At 36.6% G+C, this 27538-nt stretch overlaps 1 protein-coding gene across 1 annotated transcript in view; it reads right to left on the bottom strand.

Moving 5' to 3' along the window:
• Positions 1-27538, bottom strand: part of KNL1 (kinetochore scaffold 1) — a 61866-nt gene that overhangs the window by 14726 nt on the left and 19602 nt on the right. Inside the window, exons 8-17 of the mRNA XM_008702248.2 lie at positions 25867-25904; positions 22906-22958; positions 17004-22088; positions 14838-14976; positions 14157-14224; positions 13676-13774; positions 4769-4884; positions 3251-3341; positions 2544-2660; positions 1029-1116 (exon numbers count right to left, since the gene is read on the bottom strand). Of these exons, the coding sequence (XP_008700470.1) occupies positions 1029-1116; positions 2544-2660; positions 3251-3341; positions 4769-4884; positions 13676-13774; positions 14157-14224; positions 14838-14976; positions 17004-22088; positions 22906-22958; positions 25867-25904 (5894 nt within the window). The remainder of the gene's footprint in view (positions 1-1028; positions 1117-2543; positions 2661-3250; positions 3342-4768; positions 4885-13675; positions 13775-14156; positions 14225-14837; positions 14977-17003; positions 22089-22905; positions 22959-25866; positions 25905-27538) is intronic.

Below are 27538 nucleotides of genomic sequence, written 5' to 3'. Positions count from 1 at the left end.
CCCCCCCCCCCCCCCCCCCCCCCCCCCCCGGCTTGTGTTCCCTCTCTTGTTGGCTGTCACTCTCTCTCTCTCTCTGTCGAAAAATAAATAAAATCTTTAAAAAAAAAAAATCATAGGGAGAGCAAGTTTTCAGGCTTTATTTTGGAAATGGGAGAAGACAATAAATTCCATTTTATTCACACAGAGTTTAAGGTGCTTAAAGACATTTTTGCATAGAGGTTCAGCAGGAAGCTAGAAATGTTAAGTTTGGAACCCAAGAGAGAGGCTAAAGATGCCTTCAGTCAGAATAATTATAAGCTACTCAGGGTCAAAATCTGTGTTTATATCTTTTTTTCTGATGCTAAGCACAGTATCAGTTATGAAATAGGTGTTCAACAAATGATGAATTTAACTGAATTTGGGAATCATTCATACAAACACAAATATTAAAGCAGATGAAAGCATTAAGGGAGAGAATACAGAAATGAGTAGATGATAAAATTTAAATGTCTACACAAGAGGTTAGAGAGAGACCAACAGAAGGACCAAAGGGAATACTCAGGAAAAAAACATATAGTCAGGGTAGTGTCATATCACAAAGGTTCAGGGAGATGAAAGTTTCAGAAAGAAAATAATCAGCAGTGTCAAATGCTGAGAGGTCAAAATGGTTAAGGACCAAGAGCTTCCAAATTTGATGATTATGTGGAATTTTGTGATCTTTGAGAAAGCAGTTTCAGGACAATAATACTAACAATGCGGGATTATGAGAGGTCAAACTGAAGGAGAGAGAATTTTCAAAGAAGACAGTAAGTTCATCTATTTAAAAAAATAAGATTATGGTCTAGATTATGAAGAGCTTTCCAAAGAGATTTATTTATTATCTTGGGCATCTCTTGTTGATTGTGTTACAGAGTTTTATTTTGCTCTTATTTAATGTCTCAAGTTGCTAATACAAGGCTTTGGCATAAGTGATACCAGCAATCTGTACTGTAGGGAGGCATTTAGATAAAATTAAATTTTCTTTTGGAAAAGTATTCAATATACGTTACCTATTTCAACCTCAGTGAGACTGTTCTCAATCTTCTTAAGTATGTTGTCCATCTCATCTATCCTTATCTGAAGTTTCTCCCTCTCATTCTAAACACACAATATTATATTGTCAAGTTAAACCTCTAAACAAAATATTTTAACATTATAAATGGTTAAACTTGCTGACATACTGCTGTATCATGAACAGGCAAATCTTAAAATGAAGGTCAAATCTTCAAGTCTGGACTTAAAATGTTTTTAAAAAGCATACATAACAGATTAATATAAACTTATTTTTTGTACTTTCCTTTATTCCAGTCTTTCCATGTAATATAAGATGCTAATAAATTCTACTTAAAAAAAATCTTTTTAAGATTTTATTTCTAAGTAATCTCTACATCCAATATGGGGCTCAAATCTACAATTCCGAGATCAAGAGTCTCACACTGACTGAGCAAGCCAGGTGCTCCCCCCAAAAAGGAATTATTTTTATTTTTAAAAAAAATTTTAGAGGAGGGAGGGGAGTGACAGAGGGAGAGGGAGAGAGAATCTTAATCCACACCCAGTGTGGAACGTGACTCGGGGCTTAATTTCATGACCCTGAGATCGCAAACTTAGCTGAAATCAAGAGTCAGACAACCAACTGAGCCACCCAGGTGCCCCCTGAAAAATAATTCTTTTAAAAAAATTATTTATTTATTTATTTGAGGGCGAGAGGGGCAGAAGGAGAGGGAGAGGCAGGCTCCCTGCTCAGCAGGGAGCCTGACGGGAGCTCAATCCCAGACCCTCAGGATCATGACCTGAGCTGAAGGCAGATGCTTACCCAACTGAGCCACCAAGGCACCCCCAAAAACGAATTCCTAAAAAAATGTTCTATGGTTAAATAAATACAGGAAACACTGAACAGAATTATAGTATGTTCTGTTCCTTTTAGACTTAAAAAAAGATTTCTGACTCTAGACTTTAATATGCTAGCTATTATATTTCTCCAAAGGGGGGATACGGCATGTAACATTTCTCAGAATTATTTGCCAAAGGAAAGAAGGTTTTTTGTGCACAGTACAATCATTTTGGGAAATGCTACTTTAAACATGCACACACAGGGGCGCCTGGCTGGCTCAGTTGGTAGAATACACGACTCTTAATCTCGGGGTTGTGGGTTTGAGCCCCACGTTGTCTGTAGAGATTACTTAAAAACATAAATAAGCAAATAAAAGTAAACATGCACACACATACACAGCTGGGTCTGGACTATGAGGAAGACAATACTACAGTACAGTCCTTAGCAATGGAAGATCAGAATCCTATATTGTTTTATTTCAACATGTATAATAGATAACAAATTTGAGATAAGACATAGGCTCATATTAGTAAATATATTCTAGAATTACTCAAAATGCCAGATTTCCCACTTTTGATAAATTAAACCCCACCTCTTTATGACCCATGTTCCTTAGGAAACATTCTCCATATTCTACAACCTCTATAAAGTAATTTTAATAGATCTTTCTTTCTATGCTGCTGTTTCAAATTACCTGAGCTGACTGTACCAGCTTGCTATAGAGAGTCACTTTTCCTTGGTGAGTGAAGACTTTAGTCATCTTGGTAAAACGTGATTTTATTTTGTTCAGGTAAATTCCAAAGACCTTCAGCTGCAACGGAAAATCAAAGGTTACAGCATACTAAAACAAATGAGTTAGGAAAGGCAAATGGTCGGGGAAGGCTGGTTCAGCTGCTATGGGCTGTTTTGCCCATCCTAGACTGATTCCGAAGGCAGGGCACGTCTCATTTGCAAATGTAATCACATTTAGTAGTTTAAGGACAGAACCAAAGATTTTAATTGTAATTCTTGCTTTTAATTCATTTATTCATATTACAAACTAGAAAATGACAGGCCTCAAGTTAATAAAACTTTTAACATATTAGAGAACATACAAAATGAGTCGCTATTTAACCAATTAAAGTAAATCTTCTCCTCATCTCAATCTAAGTGAAACAAGTAGGAGGAAATTCTAAATGAACTTCAAATATATTTCATATATTTAATTGGTCATTTCAGGTTTGAAAAGATTATATATTTTAACGATTACTCGCGTATAATTAAATAAAAACCTTGCTAACATATTATACCTGAAAAGTTAAAGAATTCATCACTAATTATCAAGTAACAGTTACTTATTTCACAAAAAACAGGTTCAAAATGTCTATACTGATTCCCATTCAGAAAATGAGATAAAAATACCTCCTCGTCAGAGCTGTGTCTCATTTTTTCCCACAGGTTCCTATTTACATCAGTCAACAGTTTATCCTGGTTCAATGCAGAAAGCTTTAATCTAAAATACAGAAAAGTTAATTAATTAGCACAGGGTTCAGAAGTCAGCTTGAATGAATCAACTCAGATTTACAGGAATACTTAATTTAATTTTTCCTAGTTCTTTTCTACATTAAAAAAAGGGGAATTCACTCAAGAACAGTGGTCAGCCTGATTATTTCAACGCTTGTAGAACAGTTCAAGAATGTTATGAATCAGAAAAACTTCCCTCACAATCTCAATCAACTTGTTCCAATATGAAAACATATGGCTTTTAAAGAATCCTAAGGCCTATCAATGCATAATTGTTGCAAAGTTGTAGCTATTATTTTAAGTAAAAGTTCCCGATTCAGTTTCCAGTCTTATCTCACCTTTATATAATAGCATTTATAAAAGTAGCAAAATTGTATATTAGTCTCTGGTTAATAAGAAATAAATTTCTATCAGAGTTAGAATATATTATATACAGGAACGTAAGTGTAAAGTCAAACACTAGAGCACATCTAAACAGACTGGGCATTGTATGTGAGATCCTATTTTATTCAAAATAAAACATTCTAAGACAAATCTTGAGACACTCAACTCTTTTAAAAACATGGAGAAAAAAACTTTTTCTGTCTTGTTCAGTGATGAGCCCCAGTACTTAGTACAGTGCCTGGCACACAGTAGGTGTTCAATATATAGTTGGTGAATTAAAAACCAGAATCAGGCAAATCTGTAGTATTATAATTTAACAGCATCTTAAGTTTTTAGTTTAAAAACTACATAGTTATTTTAAAATTATTTCTTTTCTGTTAGAATGGTTCAAATTTAGTTGACTCGTTCTAGACAAGCATGATATAAATATATTTTGAGTTGCAAGTCTAATTTACCGGAGGGAATTTAGATATACCTAATCTGTAAATTAGTATGCAGCATCTGCATCTATCAAAGCACTGAGCAATAATCTGCATAATACTTTCTTATATGCAAATCAAGGGCAAATGGTAAAATTATAAACTCAAAGGAAATCTTAAACGGGCACTATATATAAATTTCTAAAGTGTATTATCTTCTTTTGAAAGTGTTCTTTTGCAATCAATTTATGATATCATAACCTAATAACTGTTTATTGAGGACATAACTTTTTGCTGTGGATGGCATGAAAATATTTTATATACATTATTTCTACTGCTCATTTCTACCTGCTGAGTAGATATTATTATCCCTAATTGATGGATGTTGAAATGAAGGTTAAATGTCTTACATATAGTTACGCAGCTCATGCTGTAGCCAGGATTAAGCTTCAATCTGTCTGCCTACAAAGCTGATTCTTTTCCACATACCATACCACACTGCCAAGTAATGCCATGACCTTTTTCCTATGCCAATGTTATTCTAATTAAAACTTTACCACACAGATTATCCACCCACCCAACAAAACATACACACAAATAAAAACTTCCATACTCTTCAATCTTTTGGTGAAGAGCCTCACAATCTTCTCTATAAATCTGTATCTTGGGTCGGTAAACATACTGACTTAACATCAGGTCTTCTGGAGTAGGTGGTGTGTTTATAGTAAACTGGAAAAAAAAGAAAATCAGTCCCTCAAAACTGGTAGTTTGAAGACAAAACCATGTTTAAGAACTGTTTCAAATTTCAGAGTGCTTATTTTAAAGTTCTACAAAGAAAAATTTGACTACTCTATGAAATTGATACACCCAGTAAGCTACTAGTTGGAATTTGAATACAAGTCTCTGACATCAAAGTCCATTTCCTACAGATGTTTAGGGGATGTTCCACTCACATGTGATGGAATAGTGGTTTGAAAATGGCTATGTGTTAAGAAAACCAATACCTAAAAATTCAAACTTATCAGGAACCCTTTCGTTAAAAGAAAGAAAAAAGATATCAGTTTCCTAAATTATTCTTTTCTACTCCCATTCTCTAACCCTGATCCTCACTTCTATCCCAGTTTGAATTCAGATTTTTGTGGCATATGTAAAATAAGGTAGCAAAAATTTGGTTATTTTAAAAAACGTTTTATACCTCTAATCCAAAGGCTTTTTTTTTTTTAAAGAATTTAAGTAATCTCTATACCCAACATTGGGCTCAAAATTACAACCCCGAGATTGAGTCACATGCTCTTCTGACTGAGCCAACCAGGTGCCCCAAATCCAATGACTTTCTGATGTCCTTTATGCAGTACTGGAAAAACCACGTCAGCTTCTTACATCATGTTACATATAAAAACCAAACCAAATCCCACAACAACAAATGCCCACTATTCATAGGCAGTATGGTACAGAATAAATAATTTTACCACTCCAAGATTTGGTCTCCTCATCTATAAATTGGGCACAATATTCATCAGTCACTTAAGGTTATAGTAAAAGTTTTTTTTTTTTTAAGGTTACACAAGCCCAGGGCCTGATAATCTAACAAATGCTAGCTTCTTCTCACTCTCTACTTTTATTTGATAAATTAAAAGGAAGTAACTGAATGAGGTTTTAATCCCCTTCCTCTATCCCTAACTCATCTTCTAGCAGATGTGCTAAGAAAGTAAAAACTAAGAGGCAGCCCACGGAATAGGAGAATATATTTGCAAATGACACTACAGATAAAAGACTGGTATCCAAGATCTACAAAGAACTTCTCAAACTCAATACGTGAGAAACAAAAAAACAAATCATAAAATGGGCAGAAGATATGAACAGACACTTTTCCGATGAAGACATACAAATGGCTAACAGACACATGAAAAAATGTTCAAAATCATTAGCCATCAGGGAAATTCAAATCAAAACCACATTGAGATACCACCTTATGCCAGTTAGAATGGCAAAAATTGACAAGGCAAGAAACAACAATTGCTGGAGAGGATGTGGAGAAAGGGGGTCCCTCCTACATTGTTGGTGGGAATGCAAGTTGGTTCAGCCACTCTGGAAAACAGTGTGGAGGTCCCTTAAAAAGTTAAAAATTGAGCTATCCTATGATCCAGCCATTGCACTACTGGGTATTTACCCCAAACATACAGATGTAGTGAAGAGAAGGGCCATGTGCACCCCAATGTTCATAGCAGCTCTGTCCACGATAGCTAAATCGTGGAAGGAGCCGAGATGCCCTTCAACAGATGATTGGATTAAGAAATTGTGGTCCATATATACAATGGAATATTATTCAGCTATCAAAAAGAACGATTTCTCAACATTTGCTGCAACATGGACGGCACTGGAGGAGATAATGCAAGTGAAATAAGTCAAGCAGAGAAAGACAATTATCATATAGTTTCTCTCATCTATGGAACATAAGAACTAGGAAGATCGGTAGGAGAAGAAAGGGATAAAGAAAGGGGGGGTAATCAGAGGGGGGAGTGAAGCTTGAGAGACTATGGACTCTGAGAAACAAACTGAGGGCTTCGGAGGGGACGGGGGGTGGGGAATGGGATAGGCTGGTGATGGGTAGTAAGGAGGGCACGTATTGCATGGTGCACTGGGTGTTATACACAACTAATGAATCATCTAACTTTACATCAAAAACCAGGGATGTACTGTATGGTGACTAACATAATAAATATTTTTAAAAAGTGCTAAAAGCAATTGTAACTGAAGTTGACTCTCTTTCTTAAAGGTATTTTAAAGGCTAGATTTACAAATAAAAATCAAAGCTCTGTGCACTGGCTCAAAAAGAAACGGCAACACTAGAACCCAGGCTGTGCTTTTATTTTTTATTTATTTTTTTATTATTATTTTTTTCCAGACTCTGCTTTTTAAACACGGTTTTCTCACTCAAAGAAATCAGGCCTCCTTGGGAAAATGGCTAAATGCTTTCATGTAGGAACCAAATGCTTTGCAAAGAAGTATTTCTTTTTATAGAAATACTTGGGCAATAAATGATAGAATTAGGTTACAACTACTACTTTACAACTCCTAGTGAATTACTTGATCTAGATAATGATCATTAATGGCTGCCTATGCATCACTACCAGACATTATTTCCTGATGGAAGTATGACTATAAAGTGAACTTGAAAAAAAACCCATGAATCTGATAAAGCCTCTGTCAATTTACAAAGAATACAAGAGACAGAGAATAGGTTAAATAAATGTTTGGGTGTGCACAATTAGCAAAATGCACACTGTGGTAAACTCTATAGAAAAAACCTGGTTTCTTCATTAAAAAGAAAAAAAAGGAGAGAGAGATGGAAGGAGACATTACAATTTAGAAGATGACTAAGAGATACCAACCAATTATAATATTTTTACCTCATTTAGTAAACTCAATGTAGTAAACCAGAAAATAATGCTTAAAGACAACCAGGGAGGGGGCACCTGGATGGCTCAGTCAGTTAGCGTCCAACTGTTGATTTCAGCTTAGGTCATGATCTCAGGGTTGCGAGATCAAGCCCGAAGTCAAGCTCTGAGCTGGCCGTGGAGACTGCTTAAGATTCTCTCTCTCCCTTGGGGCTCCTGGGTGGTGCAGTCAGGTAAGTGTTCAACCCTTGGTTTCGGCTCAGGTTGTGAACTCAGGGTCATGAGATGGGGGCCTTCATTGGGCTCTGCCTGGAGCCCGCTTAAGACTCTCTCCTTCTACCCTCCATTCCTGCTCACACACTCACTCTTAAAAAAAAAAAAAAAAAAAGAAAAAAAGAAAAGACAACCAGGGAAATATAAATACTGACTGAATTGTCATTTTTTAAAAAAAGATTTTATTTGTTTGTCAGAGAGACACAGATGGAGAGCGAGCGCACTAGCAGAAGGAAAAGCAGGCTCCCCGCTGAACAAGGAGGCCGATGCGGGACTTGATCCCAGGACCCTGGGATTATGACCTAAGCCAAAGGCAGACACTTAACCTACTGAGCCACCCTGGCATCCCTTGACTGAATAGTCATTTTAAGGTATGATTATTGTATGTGGATATATTTTTTAAATGACTCCTCATCTTTTTAGGAATATGCACTGAAATACAGTTAAATTGATGATGCCTGGAATTTGCTGCAAAATAACAGGGACGGGGGGTAGGGAAATATAGGGATAAAACAAGAGTTGATAATTTTTGAGTTGAAAAAGGGTAGATTTCCTCCTGGACCTTCATAACCACCAATGAAACACAGGACCACGCTCCCAGAGATTCATCAGGAATGCAAGTGTCAATGGATATCAGGCTCATGTACTGTGGCTACATATTGGCTGCATCCGCTTATGCTGTATGCGATAGCTAGGTTAATTTGCTGCACCTGAGCCCAGGACCATGTACACAAGCCACCCTCCTCCCTTCACCTATCTATTTTGATTACGTACCCAATTTATAGATAATCAGCTCTTGGGTATTTCAGGCCTGGCAGGGGTACCTGCAATAGTTCTTTGACCTCACTGAGAAGGGAAAGGGTGTCAATTATAGTACTTCTGCTTGGGGCATTCCATGGGCATGCTGAGGGTCATGGGGCAATACAATAGCACCTTTTGCTGGTGATACCTGCTGAGCTTCTATAACTGCAAACACATACGGGTGCTGTACATGTGTCTATAAGGGGTAGCACATACTTCCCCACTTGCCTCAAGAATACTGTCCTCAGGGGTACCTGGCTGGCTCAGTTGGTAAAGCATAAGACTTTTTTTTTTTTTAATGTAATCTCTATGCCCAATATTAGCCTCGAACTCACAACCCCAAGTTCCAGAGTTGGATGTTCTACCAACCTGCCAGCCAGGCACCCCAAGCATGTGACTCTTGATCTCAGGGTTATGAGTTCAAGCCCCACATTGGGTGTAGAGCTTACTTAAAAAAATAAAAAAGAAAAAAAAGAAAAGAACATTCTCCCCAGTTCCACCCTAAAAGAGACTCACAGTTACCCAAGTCCTGTATCAGATGCCCGTAGCTGTGAACTTCATTTTCTATGGTCCATATCTCTTTGTCCTTTCCCTACTTTAGGATTTTTAAATTTCTTTCCTGAGATAGCATAAATTCTCTATCTTAATGGGTTTGTTCCCAGTTCTATTTCCCTAACACTGACCCTCCTGGCCTCTGCAAGGCCTGAGAGGAAAGGGGAAGATTCAGACCCTTAAGTGTTAGCTCCTGAGGTATTCTCTCCCTTTTCCACCCCGTCAGCCTCCTCTCTGCTCCTCTTTCCCCTCTGTTTTCTCCAGGTCCCCTGGTACTTTTTCTAAGGATGTAGACTCTGGATCCACACCTAAGCAGCTTTTTACTCTCCATCTACAGCTGAAGCAAGAGGATTCTAATGAGAAGGGCAGGGGTTGGGGACCCAAAAGAAGTGTGCCCATTTCCCATTTTCATCTTTGATTTACACTTCGCATTTATTTATGTATTTATTTATGTATTTATGTATGTATTTGTAAAAATGTTTTCTTTATTTGAGTGAGAGAAAAAGTGAGCACAAGCAGGAGAAAAAGCAGAGGTAGAGGGACAAGCAGACTCCCCACTGAGTGGGGAGCACGACGCAGAGCTCGATCCCAGGACCCTGAGATCACTGAAATCGTAGCTCGATTTGAGTCACCCAGGCACACATACTTCACATTTAGATATACAATACTCCTGGAATTGATTTTTTCCTAAATAGCTTTTTTTTTTTAAAAAGATTTTTTGGGGCGCCTGGGTGGCACAGCGGTTAAGCGTCTGCCTTCGGCTCAGGGCATGATCCCGGCGATCTGGGATCGAGCCCCACATCAGGCTCTTCTGCTATGAGCCTGTTTCTTCCTCTCCCACTCCCCCTGCTTGTGTTCCCTCTCTCGCTGGCTGTCTCTATCTCTGTTGAATAAATAAATAAAATCTTAAAAAAAAAAAAAAAAGATTTATTTATTTATTTATTAGAGAAAGAGAGAGAGAGAGAGAGCGTGCACGAGCAGGGGGAGGGACAGAGGGAGAAGCAGAGTCTCTGTTGAGCAGGGAGCCCGATGCACGGCTAGATCCCAGGACCCCGGGATCATGACCTGAGCTGAAGTCACACACTTAACTGACTGAACCACCCAAGCGCCTCTAAACAGCTTTATTGAGATTTAATTCACACACCATATAATTCATCCACTGAAGTATACAATTAGATAATTTTTTTAAGTATATTCACAGGGTTATGCAACCATCAACCACAATCTAATTTAGAGCATTTTCATCCCCCTATTAAAAAACCCTGTACCCATTAGGTGTCACTCCCCATTCTCTTCCACCCCCATCCTGGCCTCAAGTAACCACTAATTAGTTCACTTTTGGGCTATTATGAATAGTACTCATGTACAACTTTTGTGAGAATGTATATATTCAGTTCTCTTGGGAATATACTTAGAAGTAGAATTCGCTGAATCTTCTAATAGTTCAATGTTTAACTTTTTGAGGAAATGCCAAAGTGTTTTCCAAAGTGGCTGTGCCATTCCCACCAACAATGTATGAAAATTCTAATTTCTCTATATCCTTGCCAACACTTTTTATTTTGTCCTTTTGATTACAGCCATTATAATGGGTGTGCAGTAGTAACTCACTGTGGTTTTATTTATGTATTTATTTTTAAAGATTTATGTATTTATTTGAAAAAGAGAGAGAGAGAGTGTGTGTGTGTGTGTGTGTGTGTGTGCGCGTGTGTGAGAGAGAGAGCAGGGGGAGGGGCAGAGGAAAACTGACCAGGAGAGAATCTCATGCAGACTCCCTGCTGAGCATGGAGCATGACTTGCTGCTCCACCCAGGGCTCGATCTCAGGATACTGAGAGCATGACCTGAGCCAAAAGCAAGTCAGACGCTCAACCGACTGAGCTGCTCAGGCGCCCATCATTGTGGCTTTAACTTGCAATTCCTTAATGACTAATGACGCTGAAAAAGTTCTCCTATACTTATCGGTATTTTTATGTGTTCTTCAGAGAAATGTTCATTCAGATCCTTTTGACTATCTTTTAAATTGGGTTGCCTTTTTATTACTGAATTGAAAAAGTTCTTGACATATTCTGGATATAAGTCCTTTATAAAATGTATGATTTGCAAATGCTTTTTCCCATTCTGTAGGTTGTCTTTCCACTTTCTTGGTGGTATCATTTGTAGCACAGAAGTGTTTTGTTTGATTTTTTAGAGAGAGAGAGCGCACAAGCAAGCAGGGGGAGGGGCAGAGAGAGAATCTTAATGCCCAGTGTAAGCCTGACATGGGGCTTGATCTCATAACCCTGAAAGATCATGAAATCAAGAGTCAGACGCCCAGGTGTCCCCATGTACCACAGAAGTTTTTAATTTTGATGAAGACCAGTTTTTGTCACTTGTGTTTTTGGTGTTATATAGACTTGATTTTTGTGTATAGTGTGAAGTATGGGTCAAAGTTCATTTTTTCCTATGGATATCCAACTGATGCAACATCATTTATAGAAAAGACCACTGTTCTGCAGTGGCATCTTTGTCATAAACCAAATGTCCATATTTGTGTGGGTCCATTCTTTCTTTCTTTTTTTTTTTCCCCCCCTCTCCCCACCCCTTTCTTAGTTCCTTTAATTTTTTTTAAAGTAAGCTCTATGCCCAATATGGGGCTTTAACTGACGACCCTGAGACCAAGAGTCACATGCTCTACTGACTGAACCAGCCAGGTGCCGCTGTGTTGGTCCATTCTTTAAAAGTTAGCTAGAACTCATTTGGATCTAGTGACAATTTTAATGGTAAAATAAAATAAAGTTTTCAAGGATAAAGTTTTCCAGTTCTTAGGTTAATTTTGGTAATTTATATGTTGCTAAAAAATCATCTGGTCTTAAAAAATTTGTTATCAGAGTTGATGGATTAAAAAAATTATTTTAATTCTTTTAATCTCTCGACATGTCTTCTTTCTTCATTTCTTTCATCTATATTTTAGGCTTCTCTGTTTTCTTAATTAGGCTTTTTAAGGGTTTTCTTATTTTATTGTCTTTTCAAAGTACCAGTTTTTGGATTTGCTATTCTTTCTAATAATTTTTGTTTCCTGTCTCATTAGCTTTACCATTTACTAGCATTAATTCTGCCTTCCTGCCTTTTTAATGGATTTTATTTTATTATCCATTTTCCTATTTCTTAAAGCGAGCATTAAAAATTCCTTATTTTTAGGGGCACCTGGGTGGCACAGCGGTTAAGCGTCTGCCTTTGGCTCAGGGCGTGACCCCGGCGTTATGGGATCGAGCCCCATATCAGGCTCCTCTTCTGGGAGCCTGCTTCTTCCTCTCCCACTCCCCCTGCTTGTGTTCCCTCTCTCGCTGGCTGTCTCTGTCTCTGTCAAATAAATAAATAAAATCTTAAAAAAAAAAAATTCCTTATTTTTAGATTCTCTTCTATAATAACAATGTTATCTAAGGCTTTTAATTTCTTGCTAAGTATAATTTTTGCTGTATGTCCCATATGTTTGGTATTAAATATTCCCCTTTACTTTGCTTTCTTAATAGTCTTGATTTCCTCTCTGATCTCAGTTATTTATAAGTGTATTTCTCAATTTCCAAGAAGCTAAGAATGTTATAGTCCTTTTATTAGTTCTAATTTTATTGGATTAAGATCAGATGATGTCCATAAAAATCTCCATTTTTTTCAATTTGCTAATATTTTCTTTGTGGCCAAGGGCATAACTAATTTTTGTAAACGTTCGACAGACTTAAGAGAAAAACATATTCCTATTAAGTGACACAAATTTTTCTATTAATCTTTTAAAATAAGTTTGTTGATTGTACAATTCAAATACTGTATAATCTTATATAATTTTGATTTTGAGAAATGTTTATTAAAAACTGCTGTATTTGGATTTTTATATAGTGGGAAAAAGCATATGTTCAGGAAAAAGTATCAAAGACAAAATACATGGCAGGGAATGAGAAAAAAATAAAATTTCACCTTATCAAAGTTTATGATATTACAAAAAAAAATCCATTTTCTTTGTTTTTAAGAAACTGCTGGAGCCCCAGTGCAGAGCTTGAACACATAACCCTGAGATCAAGACCTAAGCTGAGGGGTGCCTGGGTGGCTCAGTCGTTAAGTGTCTGCCTTCAGCTCAGGGCATGATCCCGGAGTCCTGGGATCTAGCCCCACATCAGGCTCCTCTTCTGGGAGCCTGCTTCTTCCTCTCGCACTCCCCCTGCCTGTGTTCCCTCTCTCGCTGGCTGTATCTCTCTCTGTCAAATAAATAAATAAAATCTTAAAAAAAAAAAAAAAAGACCTGAGCTGAGATCAAGAGTCAGATGTTAGCTGAATGAACCACCCAGGTGCCCCCACAAAAACCAATTCTTATGATAACCACAATGTACCTACTACAGAAAAACTTTCTGCAAAAAAATATGCTTCCTTAGATTCTATTTTTGAATAAACACTTGTTTTGATGCACTTTAATAAACGAGTGTAATACATTTTAACTGAGATAACTATTTTGCCAAGAAATTGCACTTACTTTGGCTGGGAGATTGCTCTGTCGGGGTTTCTGTATCAAAATGTGGACCTGAAGAAGTATAAAGAACTCCTTTATTGTAATTTTCCCATCTTTGAGTTTCTGAGGAAAGAAAAAAAGTTTGCACGATATTCAAGGTCAGCTCATTTTGACTATAACCACCCCATTTTTTTCTAAATATCTTATAGTATTTTCCATATATTTGTGGAAATATCCAAATATTTGTAAGCTATACATGAACAGATTTTATCTAATATTATTTCTTAAGGTTATTCAGTGACAATAGAATTGAGAACAAACAACAAAACACAGGTCTTCTAATTGTGATTTCTACTCCGTATGATCAATCACCATGCTGGGTCCTTAATAAAACACCCTAATTTTCTGTATAGTTGAATATTTCATAATTTTTTTAAAAAATTTAAAAAGTGAAAACAAAACAGGGAATATAGTTGCATTAGAAATGAGAAATAGTCTAACATACCTCCTTCAAACTCTCTTCACAAATAGTGTCTCTGAGAAACTGTGATTCCATCTGACTATTGTGCTGTGCTAGAAGAAAAGCAAATTCAGGTGCTAAACAAGTCAAAATTAAATCGTAAGCTTAATTTTAATTATCATTCAGGTTTATGTGTGGTTCATACTCTTTAAGCTATCCACTAGGATCTTTTTGGGAAAACAGTCATTTACAGGGCAAAGTATACTACTGTTTTAAGACTCCATCCAATATTTCTCTACTAATTATAAGGGTTTTTAAAAAAGATTTTATTTATTTATTTGACAGAGGGTTAGAGAGAGAGAGAACACAAGCAGGGGAAGTGGCAGGCAGAGGGAGAAGCAGGCTCCTGGATGAGCAGGGAGCCTGAGGCAGGACTTGATCCCAGGACACCGGGATCATGACCTGAGCCAAAGGCAGATGCTTAACTAACTGAGCCATCCAGGCGCCCCTAATTGTAAGCTTCTTAAGGAAATTATCCTTTATGGTCTATCACTTCTCAGCTTATTAAAATAACTAAGCATTAAAAATAAAATTATTTTACTTATCAACTATGTATAACTCCCAAAAAGCTTAAATAAATTTCAAATATCTCCTGAATTGAAACACATTTATTATTAGTCAAGTAAACAGATGACTTCTATTATTTAGTCTTCATGAAGATCTTACTGCTGAAGTCCAGAGAGGTCCCATCGGCCTTGATCGAATCAAGAGAACTGCTGCAACTAGATGGTGTTCGGCTCAGGCTTTTTATCAAAACAGTGTTAGCATTTTTATCTATATCCCCTTCAGCATGGTGATCAAAAATCTGAAATTATCAATTAAGAAACATTATCAGCCTAAAGTCATGACTCTGTATACTTTCAATAATTGTTTGTTAAACACTAACAAATGCTACTTCATAACATAAAATTTATCTATAATTATATGAGATATCTTAGTAACAAATAACTTATTAGGCCTTTTGAGTTCAAAGTAATTTCAATTTTTTTAACCTTTATTTATTTTTCATAGTAATCTCTACACCCAACATGGGGCTCAAACTCACAACTCTCAGATCAAGAATCACATACATGCTCCTCTGACTGAGCCAAACAGGTGCCCCTAGAGTTCAAAGTAATTTTATTTAAGAACATATAGAAATCATGGGCGTGCCTGGGTGGCTCAGTCGTTAGGCGTCTGCATTTGGTTCGAGTTGTGATCCCAGGGTCCTGGGATCGAGCCGCGTATGGAGCTCCCTGCTCAGGGGGAAGCCTGCTTCTCCTTCTCCCACTCCACCTGCTTGTGTTCCTCCCTCTCTCGCTGTCTCTCTGTCAAATAAATAAATAAAATCTTTTTAAAAAACAAAAAAAGTGTACAGAAATCAGCTTGTACATTATCCTGTATAAGCAAATTGTTTCTCAGATGTGTCTAAGTTAAAGCCAGATCCTATGAGCTGCCAAACGTTGACTTATTAATTATTCAACTACTAGCCACCAGAGTAAGGGCAACCACATTGAAATAAACCAGCATAGAATACTGGCTATTCACAGTGACTCTGGCTGGAGCAACAAAGAAACTTAGTTCCAGGTTTTAGTACTTCTTTCCCCAAGTGACTAAAACTCCTTTGGCTAATGCCAAATAAGTGATGTGATCTTGCTTTTACCATTTTAATCATTTGACTTTACAGCCTTAAATGCCATTTTAATCTACTTAACTTACATATGTTTTTGAGGACAATGTATCCTTGTCTAAACGTTAGAATGTAATCTCTACAATGTAATGAGAACAGATTTTTTTTCTGTAAATTCCTGACGTATTCCCAGCACCTAAACAGTACTCAGGACACAGGAGATACTCAATATCTACTGAACAAAATAATACTAATTTTCACATAATGTGTTCAGTTATAAATTTTCTATCACTGATACTATATTCTCAAAGCTGCACAGATGAACCATTTCCTCAGGGCCTCATATAATAGAACTACTGAAATATTTTTCTAAGCCTACTCACATGTTAGAGTTTAAATTTTGTTTTCTATGAACCTCTGATATTTTCTTTTCTTTCTTTTATTTTTGGAAGATTTTATTTATTTTTGAGAGAGAGGGCACAAGCAGTGAGGAGAGGCAGAGGGAGAGGGAGAAGCAGACTCCCTGCTCAGCAGGCAGCCCAACAGGGGGCTTGATCCTGGGATCATGACCTGAGCTGAAGGCAGCCACTTAACTGAGGGAGCCACCCAGGCACCCCACTCTGATACTTTCTAATCTTCATTTCTCCACCTATAAAATTCAGTTTGAGTGACAGCTTTTATTCTCTCCAAGATATCCAAATGAGTGTTCCCTCAACTTTTAAAAAAATCAATAATCTCTTGCATAAATTCAAATTCTCAGTTCTTCACCTTCAGATACTGGGTTTGACCTAGCATTCTCTTATCCACTAACGAAATGCACTCTCAGCTTCTACATATCTTCATTAGCCAAGAAAATTTAGGCAAGCTTTTCTTTACGCAGTTTGCATAACAAAAAGGCTTTTTTACCCTCTAGATATTTAGACTGAATTTAACTTTTCAAACTACATATATCCTGCCTAGAGATTCTCCTAATGCAAAATCACAACAAATTACACAATTACATTAACTTTTGTATTACTTCTCATTTCATTTTTTGTGATGAAAAAAAAGATTGAATTTTTTTAAGTCTAGCTGTTAGTCAAATAATTCCTTAACATTCTAAATAGGAATATTTCTCCAGCCTTATAATTGGAAATAATCAATTCCTGCTCATCCAAGACTAAAATTAAAATTCAATACTCATAACTTAAAAAACACATTCCTTAGTTCAAGACAGAGCTTACCTCCTGATCTTGTGCGGTATCACTAAACCTAATCTCACTTTTCCTGATTTTTTTCTCATTCTGAATATCATCTTCTTCTTGTACCCAAGTTCTTTTTTGGCTACTGCAGGTTTCTCTTATTTTATTTTCAGATGGTGAAATCTCTTTCTGATATGTCTCAATCAAAGCCTTTTCCTCAGTTTCTATGGTAATAGAATCTGAGGAATTAATCTCACCAGGATATATAGGAAGGTTTTCCTCATTTATATATTGAGATGGACTTAAGGTCAGTTTAGCTGCAACAAATTCAATGCTTGACTCCTTACTGAAGGCTGGTTGAGCTTCTAAGTGATTCAAATCAGTTGTGTCTGCTTGAATCTGCTCCAGGTCATTTATACCAGTGACACTACAATTTCTCTTGTTTGGCAACCTGGGCAAAAATATTCCCAAAGAACATCTCCTCACTTTATCTTTCACAACTGTCATGAGTGGTACAGAGTTAGTTTCAGCTCCATTATGAGAAATTTTATTTTCTTCATCTCTATCATCTTCAACATTGCTGGGCACAGTGGTAATATTATGTATTTCTGTAGCTTGCACTATACTTGTATGACTGTGTGCCTTATTTGTCAATTCAAGTAATTGTTCTGGAGAAGGTGGTATGTGAGGAGTTTGGAAATCTAAAAATTCTTCAGGTTTTCCATTCAAATTATTCAGATTTGATCCGACACAACTAAAACTTGCAGTATTAGACGCAATTGCAGGATCTGATGCTTCTCTAGAATTAGCATGAGTTTGAGTAACTTGCTTAGTCAAGTCTGAATTACTGTGGAAATCTGTATTACATTTAGCTGTCTGAATATTTTTCCTCAGCTCTTTTTTACAGGCTGTAGTAAACTGTTTGTCATTATTGAGCATTTTGGACTCATTTTCACATGTGGGTATAGAGGAATTTCCTATAGCAATATTTAAATTCTTATTTCCAGCAGTAGATGGTATCGTTTCATCTTTATTCACAATTATCTGTCCTTGCTGAGATAATGGAGGTAGCTGGCTTGAGAGATGAAGCTGAGAAGTAACACAAACATCATCAACAAAGGTCATCTTTAAATTATGCTCTGCCATATCAACAAAGCCCTCCATTTGATCCTCTGGGAGCTTAAAAGATACTCGCTTTGAATTAGGTTTAGTTATCTCCCCCAGATCTTGGCTATATAGTAAAGTTTGATTAGCTATTAAGTTTTGGGGCTCCTTAATCACATCTTGATCTTTGAGCACTGTTGTAACACAGTTTGACTGTCTTTCGGTATTGGTTTGAGTCACTTTTTCCTTTTCCAACAAAGAACAAGAAGCAGAGAGAGGGAGTCCCTCAGACTTCAAGTAATATTCACTGGCTAAATTGTTTACATAAGTAAGATCATTTTGCACTGGACAGTTACTGGCTTTCTCATCTTTCTCACCTAAGGACATGATATTCCCCTCCAAATTATCAAAACAGGAAATAGCATTTGGTAAACAGGAATAATTATCACCAGATCCACACATAGCAGTTGCATGACTATTTGTAAAATCCATGTTTCTTCTCTCTGTACTATTTAACTGACAGCTTCCAATTTTGGCTTTTTCCAGTGTACAGTCCTGGTCTACAACTTTCCCCATCACCTCTTCATCCACAGCGCTATTGAATTTGATAATTTCTAACTCACTTTGACCCCTAGACAATGTATTAGTAGGAACAGAGGGTATCACATGGTGCTTTTGCTTAGCGTAAAGAACAATTTTGTTTTCTACCGCCAGTGCTTGTTTTTCAGTTTCTTGAACAGAGCTACCATCATTACGAAAAGAAATACCCAAGATTTTTCCATTAGGTATTCCAAATTTAGGGCACTCTTGAAGAATTTTCTCCGTGTCTTGACAATCAATGAAAACAGTATGGGACTTGGTGACTTCCAGATCATCGTGATTATCTACAAACATTACAGTTTTGTCTATTGGCCTAGTAGTTATTTTATCTGGTGAGACAGTTTTACATTCTAAGGCAGTTGTGTGACTTCTAGTCATCTCCATGTCATCCTGCCCACATGTATACAAAACAGTTTTAGAAGTTCCTGCCAAAGGCACCAAATGGGAATCCTCTCTATCTTCCAGGGCGGTTTTGTTGTTTATTTCCACTGTACAGCTCTGGGTGATATCCATATCATTTTTATCATTTTTGGAAAATGCAGCAGTCTTGTCATTTTTGAGTCTAAGGCTTTTCCTTCTCTGACTTTTGCCTGATATAGTTTCATTCAGAAATTCAGGCTTTTGTATATCTTCATTTTTCCAAAAGGTTGATTTAGACACTTCCATGTTATCGCCAGCTGTAAGTCCTACAGCAGCTTTCTCTATAGGACCATTGTTAGACCATCCCCTCAGGAGTGTTACCTTGTTGACTGTTGCTGCTGAATGGTCACTTGCACCATTCTCTGGAAAGGAAACATTCTCCTCAGCAGAAGAGGGTGTCACTTTTGGCTTTTCTAGGCTTTTCTTTATGGATAGTTCGAAGTCAAGTCTGTCTGTAAGCACAGACCTTTCCTTTGCTTGGTAGTCAATGAAAACTGTGTGTGACTTTGTCATTTCCAGTTCATTGCAATTATCTACGAACATTACAGTTTTGTCCATAGGCCTAGTGGTTATTTTATCCGGTGAGACAGTTTTACATTCTAAGGCAGTTGTGTGACTTTTAGTGACCTCCATGTCATCTTGCCCACATGTATACAGAACAGTTTTAGAAGTTCCTGCCAAATGGGAATCTTGTTCATATAATAAAGCTTTATGATTTATTTCTACTATATAACTCTTGGTGATATCCATATCATTCTCATCACCTTCCGAAAATACAATAGTCTTATCAACTTTTTGTCTGCCAACACTTTTCCTTCCACGAATTTTGACATCTTGCTTTTCATTCAGAAATCCAAGTTTTCGTATGCTTTTGTCTTCTAACACATCTATGTTATCATTAGAAACAAACACTCCAGTTTTTTCTATAGGAGTTTTATTACATTTTTCAACTTTTACAGCTATCTGTCTGTCTACTGTTGTTAGCTGTCTGTTAGCATTTTCTAAATTAGTCTTACCCAATTCTTGTACTTCAGAAGGACCAAATCCAATGACAACAGTGTGACTCTTGGTTAGATCCATATTTTGTTCCTCCTCTGAACAAATAATTGTTTTGTTATAGGAACAGTCAGGTGTGGGATTGCCTACACTTTTCCTCAGTGGCTCAGGCAGTTTAGAATTCTGGCCTGATACAGATTTCACTGTGTAACTGTTAACAGCAATATTGTGATTTTTCATGGTAGACTGTCCCTCTAATGAAAATAGTGACTCTGTGATAGGAAACAAAGATGGGTCACATGGAACTGTATTTCTATTATTTCCCAGTGCTACTTGTTTCTCAAGAATTCCACCAGAGTACACTATACCATGGCTTGTTGCTATGTCTTGATTAATATCAGCTGACTGAGGGGAAACTTTATCAAGATACTGTCCAATCTTTAAAACTTGATCTTTTTCTTTGCCCCAGGTGTCAGCGGGAATGTTTTTAGATATTATATCTGGCTGCTGGGATGGTTCACTATGACTTTTGGTCATTTCTTCCCATTCATCTGAAGGGCTTTTGCTTTGAGAGTGAAATTTACTGGTATTCTCAGATATTAGTTTGTAAGATGAAAGAGGAGCTTGACTTCCTAAGTTAGTTGTGTGACTTTTAGTCAAATCCATATCTTCACCTGTGAAGATTTCAGTCTTTTTGTCAGTCAATGAAATAGATAAAGAATTTGCCAGGCTCTGCTGTAACCTTCCCTTAGATACATGAGGAACTGAGTTACAATTTATATTTATTTTCCCATCCTCTGACATGGTTATGAGATTTTGGAGCCTCATTTCTTTTTCAGATGTTGGTGTATCGGCTCTCCATATATTTGTCTGATCTTGTTTAAAAATCTGATTATCTATTGTAACTGTATGACTCCTGGTAATGTCCATATTATCCTCTCCTGAATAAATAGTTTTCTCTGTGAGAAGAGAGATGGCATCTGGATTGGGATACACTTTAGAATAATTACTGTCATTCTTCAGCAAATTCTTCTCTTCTCTCATACCTGAGAGACACTTGGTCAGTTCCATGGCATCGTTACTACTAGAATAGAAAAATGTCTTATAATCTTGAGTAGCTGGGCTGGAACATATAGATTCTGGGATTATGGCCAATGTTCTGGCATGCTGGTTAGAAGTCTGTGTGCCTGCGTGAGTTTCTGTCCCTGTAGTATGACTTTTGGTAATATGTATTTCACCATTAGGGTTTAAAGAAGGGTCTTGAAAGGCAGCATTTGGTTTATTCTTAAAGATTGTCTTCCCTCCTGGAGCTTCAGTTCCATAATCTGCCATAACCCCCATCATGACATTCTGACTTTGATTTTCTTTATTAGATAAATTATCTGCTGAGGGTAAATTCTCTATAGTGTGATTAGTTGTCAAGTCCATAAAATCATTGCCATAAACTGTAATATCATCGCCTTTAAATTCCCTTAAGCTGGCCTCACTGGATGTGGGAACCAAAGTCTTAATATTGGCTGTATGACATTGGGTTAAATTCATCCCATCATCTTGTTCTCTGAAGATTCTTGTCATATTATTACTATTTTCATCTACCGTAAGAGGTACATGCATTTGATGTATAGAAGAGGCCCTATTTGATTCTTTGGCATGAATAGATATCTCAAAATTTTCTTTATCAGGTCCTGTAGGAAAAGCATTAGACTTTCCTGTTTTCAATCTTTTTATGAAGTCATTAAAATTTATTTTCTTTTCTGAAGAAGTGCTTTGATCCATGGAAAAATTTAATTCATTTTTCATTCTTGAATCCTTAGTATGGAGCTTTAAGTTAGACAGAAATGATGTGGTATCTATCTTAGCGGACTTTTCACTTTTAGTACAATCCAAAAGGCCTTTGGTAATCATTACAGTGTGACTTCTTGTTAGGTCCATCTGGTTTTCATCTGAAAAGATGACTGTTTGGTCATTTGCATGTTTTCTCTCATGGTTGTGTTCTGTAATTGAAATCTATAATGAAAGCAAAATATAGATCAGATCAAATGCAAACTTTTAGAAAGGTATTTTACAATATGTACTATATACAGAGTACTATATAAATATTCCTCAGTGATGGCTTCATGATACATTGATTTGTTTGAGTCAGTGGTGTGGTATGTAGTCTATAATATGTTATCACCTTTTTTTTTCAAAGTCTGTAAATGCTTTAAGTGCTTTTCGACAAATAAAAGTTCAAGGTTAATTATACACCAACTAAAGTGACTAAAAAATGAAAAAGACTGACTATCAAACGTAACTATAATGAAAATTCTAATTACTATATTAGGTCATTTCCATTCTAAGTAAAAAAGACGTAGAAAGGGCTAAGAGCATGATGGCTAATTTACAGTACACTCTACCCTTGGCAGTTGGGTTCTCTTTGAATCTAAATACAGTGGTTTTATTTGTAAGGAAACAGTCTAATTCCTTGCCACTCAAAGTATGGTCTGTAAACTAGTGCACTAGTATCATCACGAGATTGTTAAAAGTATAGAATCTCAGGGCCTGCCCCAGATATACTGAAAAAGAATTATTTTAACAAAATAAAAAAAATCCTGCATATGCCCAATATAGTTTGAGAAGTCCAAATATAATTAATATATTTCCCTATTATTTAAACTGGCCATCATCGAATGGTCCTTAGGTTACCTGAAAAGGTAGAAAGTTTTCCAGTCTATGCTGGTCTACTTTAGTAAGTAATCCCTAAAACATGCCGTTATCATTAATTTTTCTATGTGTGTTAACTATAAGGGAGAATAAAATAAAAGGCATGTGCATAAACTCATACCTCTCTCTGTTGCATCTGGGTCTGAATGGGAGCACAAAGCAATGTGTTCATCCCTATTGAAAAAGAGGAAAAAACTACAGTCAATAATAAAAATATATATCACCAAGAGTCTGATTTTTCTTTCCTTAGGTTCTTCATCATTTATGAGTATTTATTTAAGTTTTATCAGTTACTAAGCCCTTCGTAAGGACTTAGGTATTAAATTTCATTAAGACTTCTGATGGTCCCTTGGGAAACCAATGGACAACCAACTTAAATTGGTTAAGTCTTCAACTCTTGATTTCGGCTCAGGTCCTGATCTCAGGGTCTTGAGATCAGGCCCCACATCAGGCTCTGCACACTGTGGGGAGTCTGCTTCCCTCCCTCTCCCTCTGCCCTTCACCCCGTGTGCTCTCTCTCTCAAATAAATAATGTTTTATTTTTTAAAAAAGATTTTATTTATTTGAGAGAGAGCATGAGTGAGGGGAGGGGCAGAGGGAGAGGGAGAGAAGCAGTCCCTGCTGAGCATGGAACCTGATGTGGGGCTCAATCACAGGACCCTGAGATCATAATCTGAGCCAAAGTCAGACACTTAACCAACTAAGCCACCCAGGAGCCCCTAAATAAATCTTTTAAAAAAAAACCAAAAAACCCCCAAAACTTATAATTGTCCCATTTTAGGGACAGAAAGATCTGTGATTATTGTATTCTCTATGTGACTGAAATATTTTTAGATGCCGTGGGGATTTTAAAGGGGGAATTTTAAAGGTGGAGTTTGGACTAGTTTTTCCCCCTTTACTTCTGGATAGTAGAGGTTACATGGTAAAGAGTACCAATTCATGGGACTGAAATGTTAGAGTAAGATTTTGAAGCATCTTTTATTCTATGTTAAGGAATCTAGATGTTACCATGATGAGATGTGCATTTTATAAAAATAACTCCAGAGAAGGAGAAAAAAGTAGATGAACCAATGAGGAGCTGCTGTAATAGTGCAGATACAAACAGGATGAGAATTTCTGTTTGGGTAAGAGAAAATGAGAATGGAAATAAAGGATCAGACTCAGGACACTTCAGAATTGAAATATAAAGATTAGGTAACAGATGGACTTTGGAAATAAGGAAAGGATTGAAGATGCGGTAATAAAAAAGGAAATACATTTTATAATACTTAAGTTTAAAGACAAATTTCTAGAACATTTTAAAAAAGTTTTTATTCAAATTCCAGTTAGTTAACATTCAGTGTAATATTAGTTTCGCATGTACAATACAGTGATTCAACACTTCCATTTAACACGCAGTGCTCATCACAGAAATCTTTGGAACATTTTAAAGAGTTTAGGACAACCTCAATTGAATAGAATGAAGTAATTACAGGCTTTTTGTTAAAAATATTACTTATATATCAAGCTTTCATTCACCTATTCAACAAATATTTACTCAGAACCTATTACGTGTCCCAAAACTCAACTACCTATTAAGGTACAAAGAACAGACAAAATTTCTGGACTCAGGGTTCCTGGTTTAATTAAAGAGCCAGAAGTAAATACCTAAAATACAATGTGATAAATTCTCCAGAAGACTGAGAAATAGAAGGGGTATTATAACATTACAGGACAGAGTGACTCCTTGGTTTTGTCAGAAAAGGCTCCATTTAAGCCAGTATAACATGATGTGTGGTGCCAGTCCGTGAACTGCTTGTTACCAATTCATGATGAAACAAGGAGCTTGCAGCCAATGTAAATCATGTGACATTTCCTTCATCAAGAAAACTTTGCTAAGAGAAAAATGTCAGCTAACTGAACAGTAGCTTACTGCCATAGTTGATTTACATTCTAGTGCAAGCTCCTTTGCTGTCATGGATTATGAACAGTTTGTGGACTAGATACTTTGTTTTTGTTTTTGATTTTGTTAAGATTTTATTCTTAAGTAATCTCTACACCCAATGTGGGGTTCAAACTCACAACCCTGAGATCAAGAGTTGCATGTTCCACCAACTGAGCCAGCCAGGCACCGTCGACTGGCTACACTGAATAGCACTGAAGTTAAGTTAAGTGAAAAACTAAGGTGAAAAACGAGAAGACTGATAGGCAACTTGGAGTAGAAAGGGGACTTCAGAGAGAAGAAACAGCATTTACAAATGGATACACAGAAAAAAAGTCAACATGGGGATCTATAAATACTTCTTCATGGGCTAGAGCATAAGATATCCATAAAGGGCAAGAGATAAGGTAGTAGAAGTCAAGCCAAATTTTAAAGAGCTTTCAAAGTCTATGCCAAAGAATGTGGGTTTTATTCTGTAAATAAAAAAGTCCCATTTAACAATTTTAAGTTGGGAGGTAATATCAAATTCAGAAATATGTAGAATGGCTTATAGGGATAAGAAACTAAATACAACAGCCGGGGCGCCTGGGTGGCGCAGTTGTTAAGCGGCTGCAAATGGCTCAGGGCGTGATCCCAGCGTTCTGGGATCGAGCCCCACATCAGGCTCCTCTGCTGGGAGCCTGGTTCTTCCTCTCCCACTCCCCCTGCTTGTGTTCCCTCTCTGTCTGGCTCTCTGTCAGATAAATAAATAAAATCTTTAAAAAAAAAAATACATACATACATACATACATACAACAGCCCATGAAAGAATAATGAATAATGAAGTTTTGAACTCAAACAGTAGCAGAAGGAATGGAGAAGAGGTAAAAGATTTGCAAGATACTTAAGAGAAAGAATGGGTATGGGGAATGAGGAAAAAGTTCAAAAATGACTCAATTTCGGACTTGAGTAAATGAGTGAGTGGGAATCCAAAATAGAGAAAACAAGTGGAACAGCAGGTTTTGCAGAAAAAATAGCAAGTTTGTGAAATTTCATATTGAAGATTTTGTATAAAGAACAGAGCTCTTTACATTTTTTCCCATAGTTCTCTTACACATAACTGTACAAAATTTGGTTGAAGAGAAGGTTATGTGGTAAGAAAAGTATTCTGGTCATACTCACCAGTAATCTCACAGTAGTTATCTTCTGGATTCTTATTCCTAAAAATTAAAAAGTATTTTTAAAATATATACCCCAAACAATTACCAAGAATCACAACATTTGAAAGAGTAGGGAAGGTGAAAGGTTTTCATAGGGTGATTGGCAGAAAAATACGACGACATCTTTAAAAAGACTCATCTAACTCTGGCAGAAAAAAATTACAAGGCAGTTAAAGGACTCTTTTCGGATTGGTCTTAAGGCTTTGTTAATTTCAAGGATACTATAAAAATATGCTTAATACATGCTGTTGTTTTTTTTTTAAAGAACAACCTACAAAGTAACTCATTTTCTAGAGATTTAGCCTTAAAAGCAAATAAAAGAAAACAACCCAACGTCCATCAGCAGGGAGCTAAGTGCTGATGCAAACATACAACAAATTAGGTATATCAATATGTAACAACATGGAAAGTGCTATAAGACATATTATTAAGTGTTCTCATTTTTGTCTTGTTAAAAACAAATACTAAAGATAAACATACACTTGGATATACATTTAAGTTTCTGCAAAGACATGTAAAATTATCAGGGAACCTGAGTGGCTCAGTTGGTTAAGCATCCAACTCTTGATCTAACTAAGCTCAGGTCTTGATCTCAGAGTTGTTGAGTTCACAAGCCTGTGCTGGGCTCCACACCCAGCAATGGTTAACTGTGAGGAGTCTAAGCTTAAAGAATTTTCTGAATCAGTATATAAAAAGAATCTTTTTTCCAGCTCAACAGTGGTCAATTACACAGAAAATTTATAATTTATTTAACCAGTCCTTTACTGATAGATCCTTGGGATCATTTACATCCTTTGCTATTACAATAAATGCTGCAGTGAATAATGTTATATGTTCATCATTTTAAACATTTACAAATATCTTGAAATAAATTCCCAGACATGAAATTACTGAGTCAAAGGGCATATGTATTTAAAATTTTGAATGATACTGCCAACTGCCTTCTTCAATTTATATCCACTAGCAATGAGTGACTTTTTACCTATATTCTTTTTTTTAAGTTCTATTTATTTATTTGAGAGAGAGAGAGAGCACGCGCGCGATCGTGAGAGCATGGGTGGGGGGAGGGGCAGAGGGAGAGGGACAAGCAGGCTCCCTACTGAGAGCCGGATATGGGGCTTGATCCCGGGACCCTGAGATCATGACCTGAGCTGAAGTCAGAGGTTCAATACATTGAGCCACCCAGGTGCCCCTTACCTATATTCTTAACTGATTAGATGAAAAACTGTATCTCAATAATAATCTAACTTTTTATTTCTCTTACGATGAATGAAAATAAGCATCTTTCCATTTCTTCAAGAGCGACTGGTATTTTTTTCTATATATTAACATAATAAGAAAAACTAATTTAATGAAAAATCTGAAAACTTGGTTTCATTGTTTTATACTGTCGTATTTAAGGATTTATATGTGAAAGTAGAGTGTTTCATCACTCTGTTAAAAGGATAAGCTGTACAATGCACACACTTAATCCGAGATAGCAATATATTAAATTCTGCAAAGAATATGTTTTCTGAATTATTCCTAAGTATTTCACAATCTGAAGTATTTCACAAATAAAAAGACTATTACTTTAAAAAACACTGCATTTGGGGTGCCTGGGTGGCTCAGTCTGTTAAGCATCTGCTGTCAGC

This window comes from Ursus maritimus, unplaced genomic scaffold, assembly GCF_017311325.1.
Source record: "Ursus maritimus isolate PB19 unplaced genomic scaffold, ASM1731132v1 scaffold_35, whole genome shotgun sequence".
Taxonomy (NCBI): Eukaryota; Metazoa; Chordata; class Mammalia; order Carnivora; family Ursidae; genus Ursus; species Ursus maritimus.
Note: the sequence above shows the minus strand (reverse complement) of the source record. Positions and strands in the feature narration are given on the sequence as shown.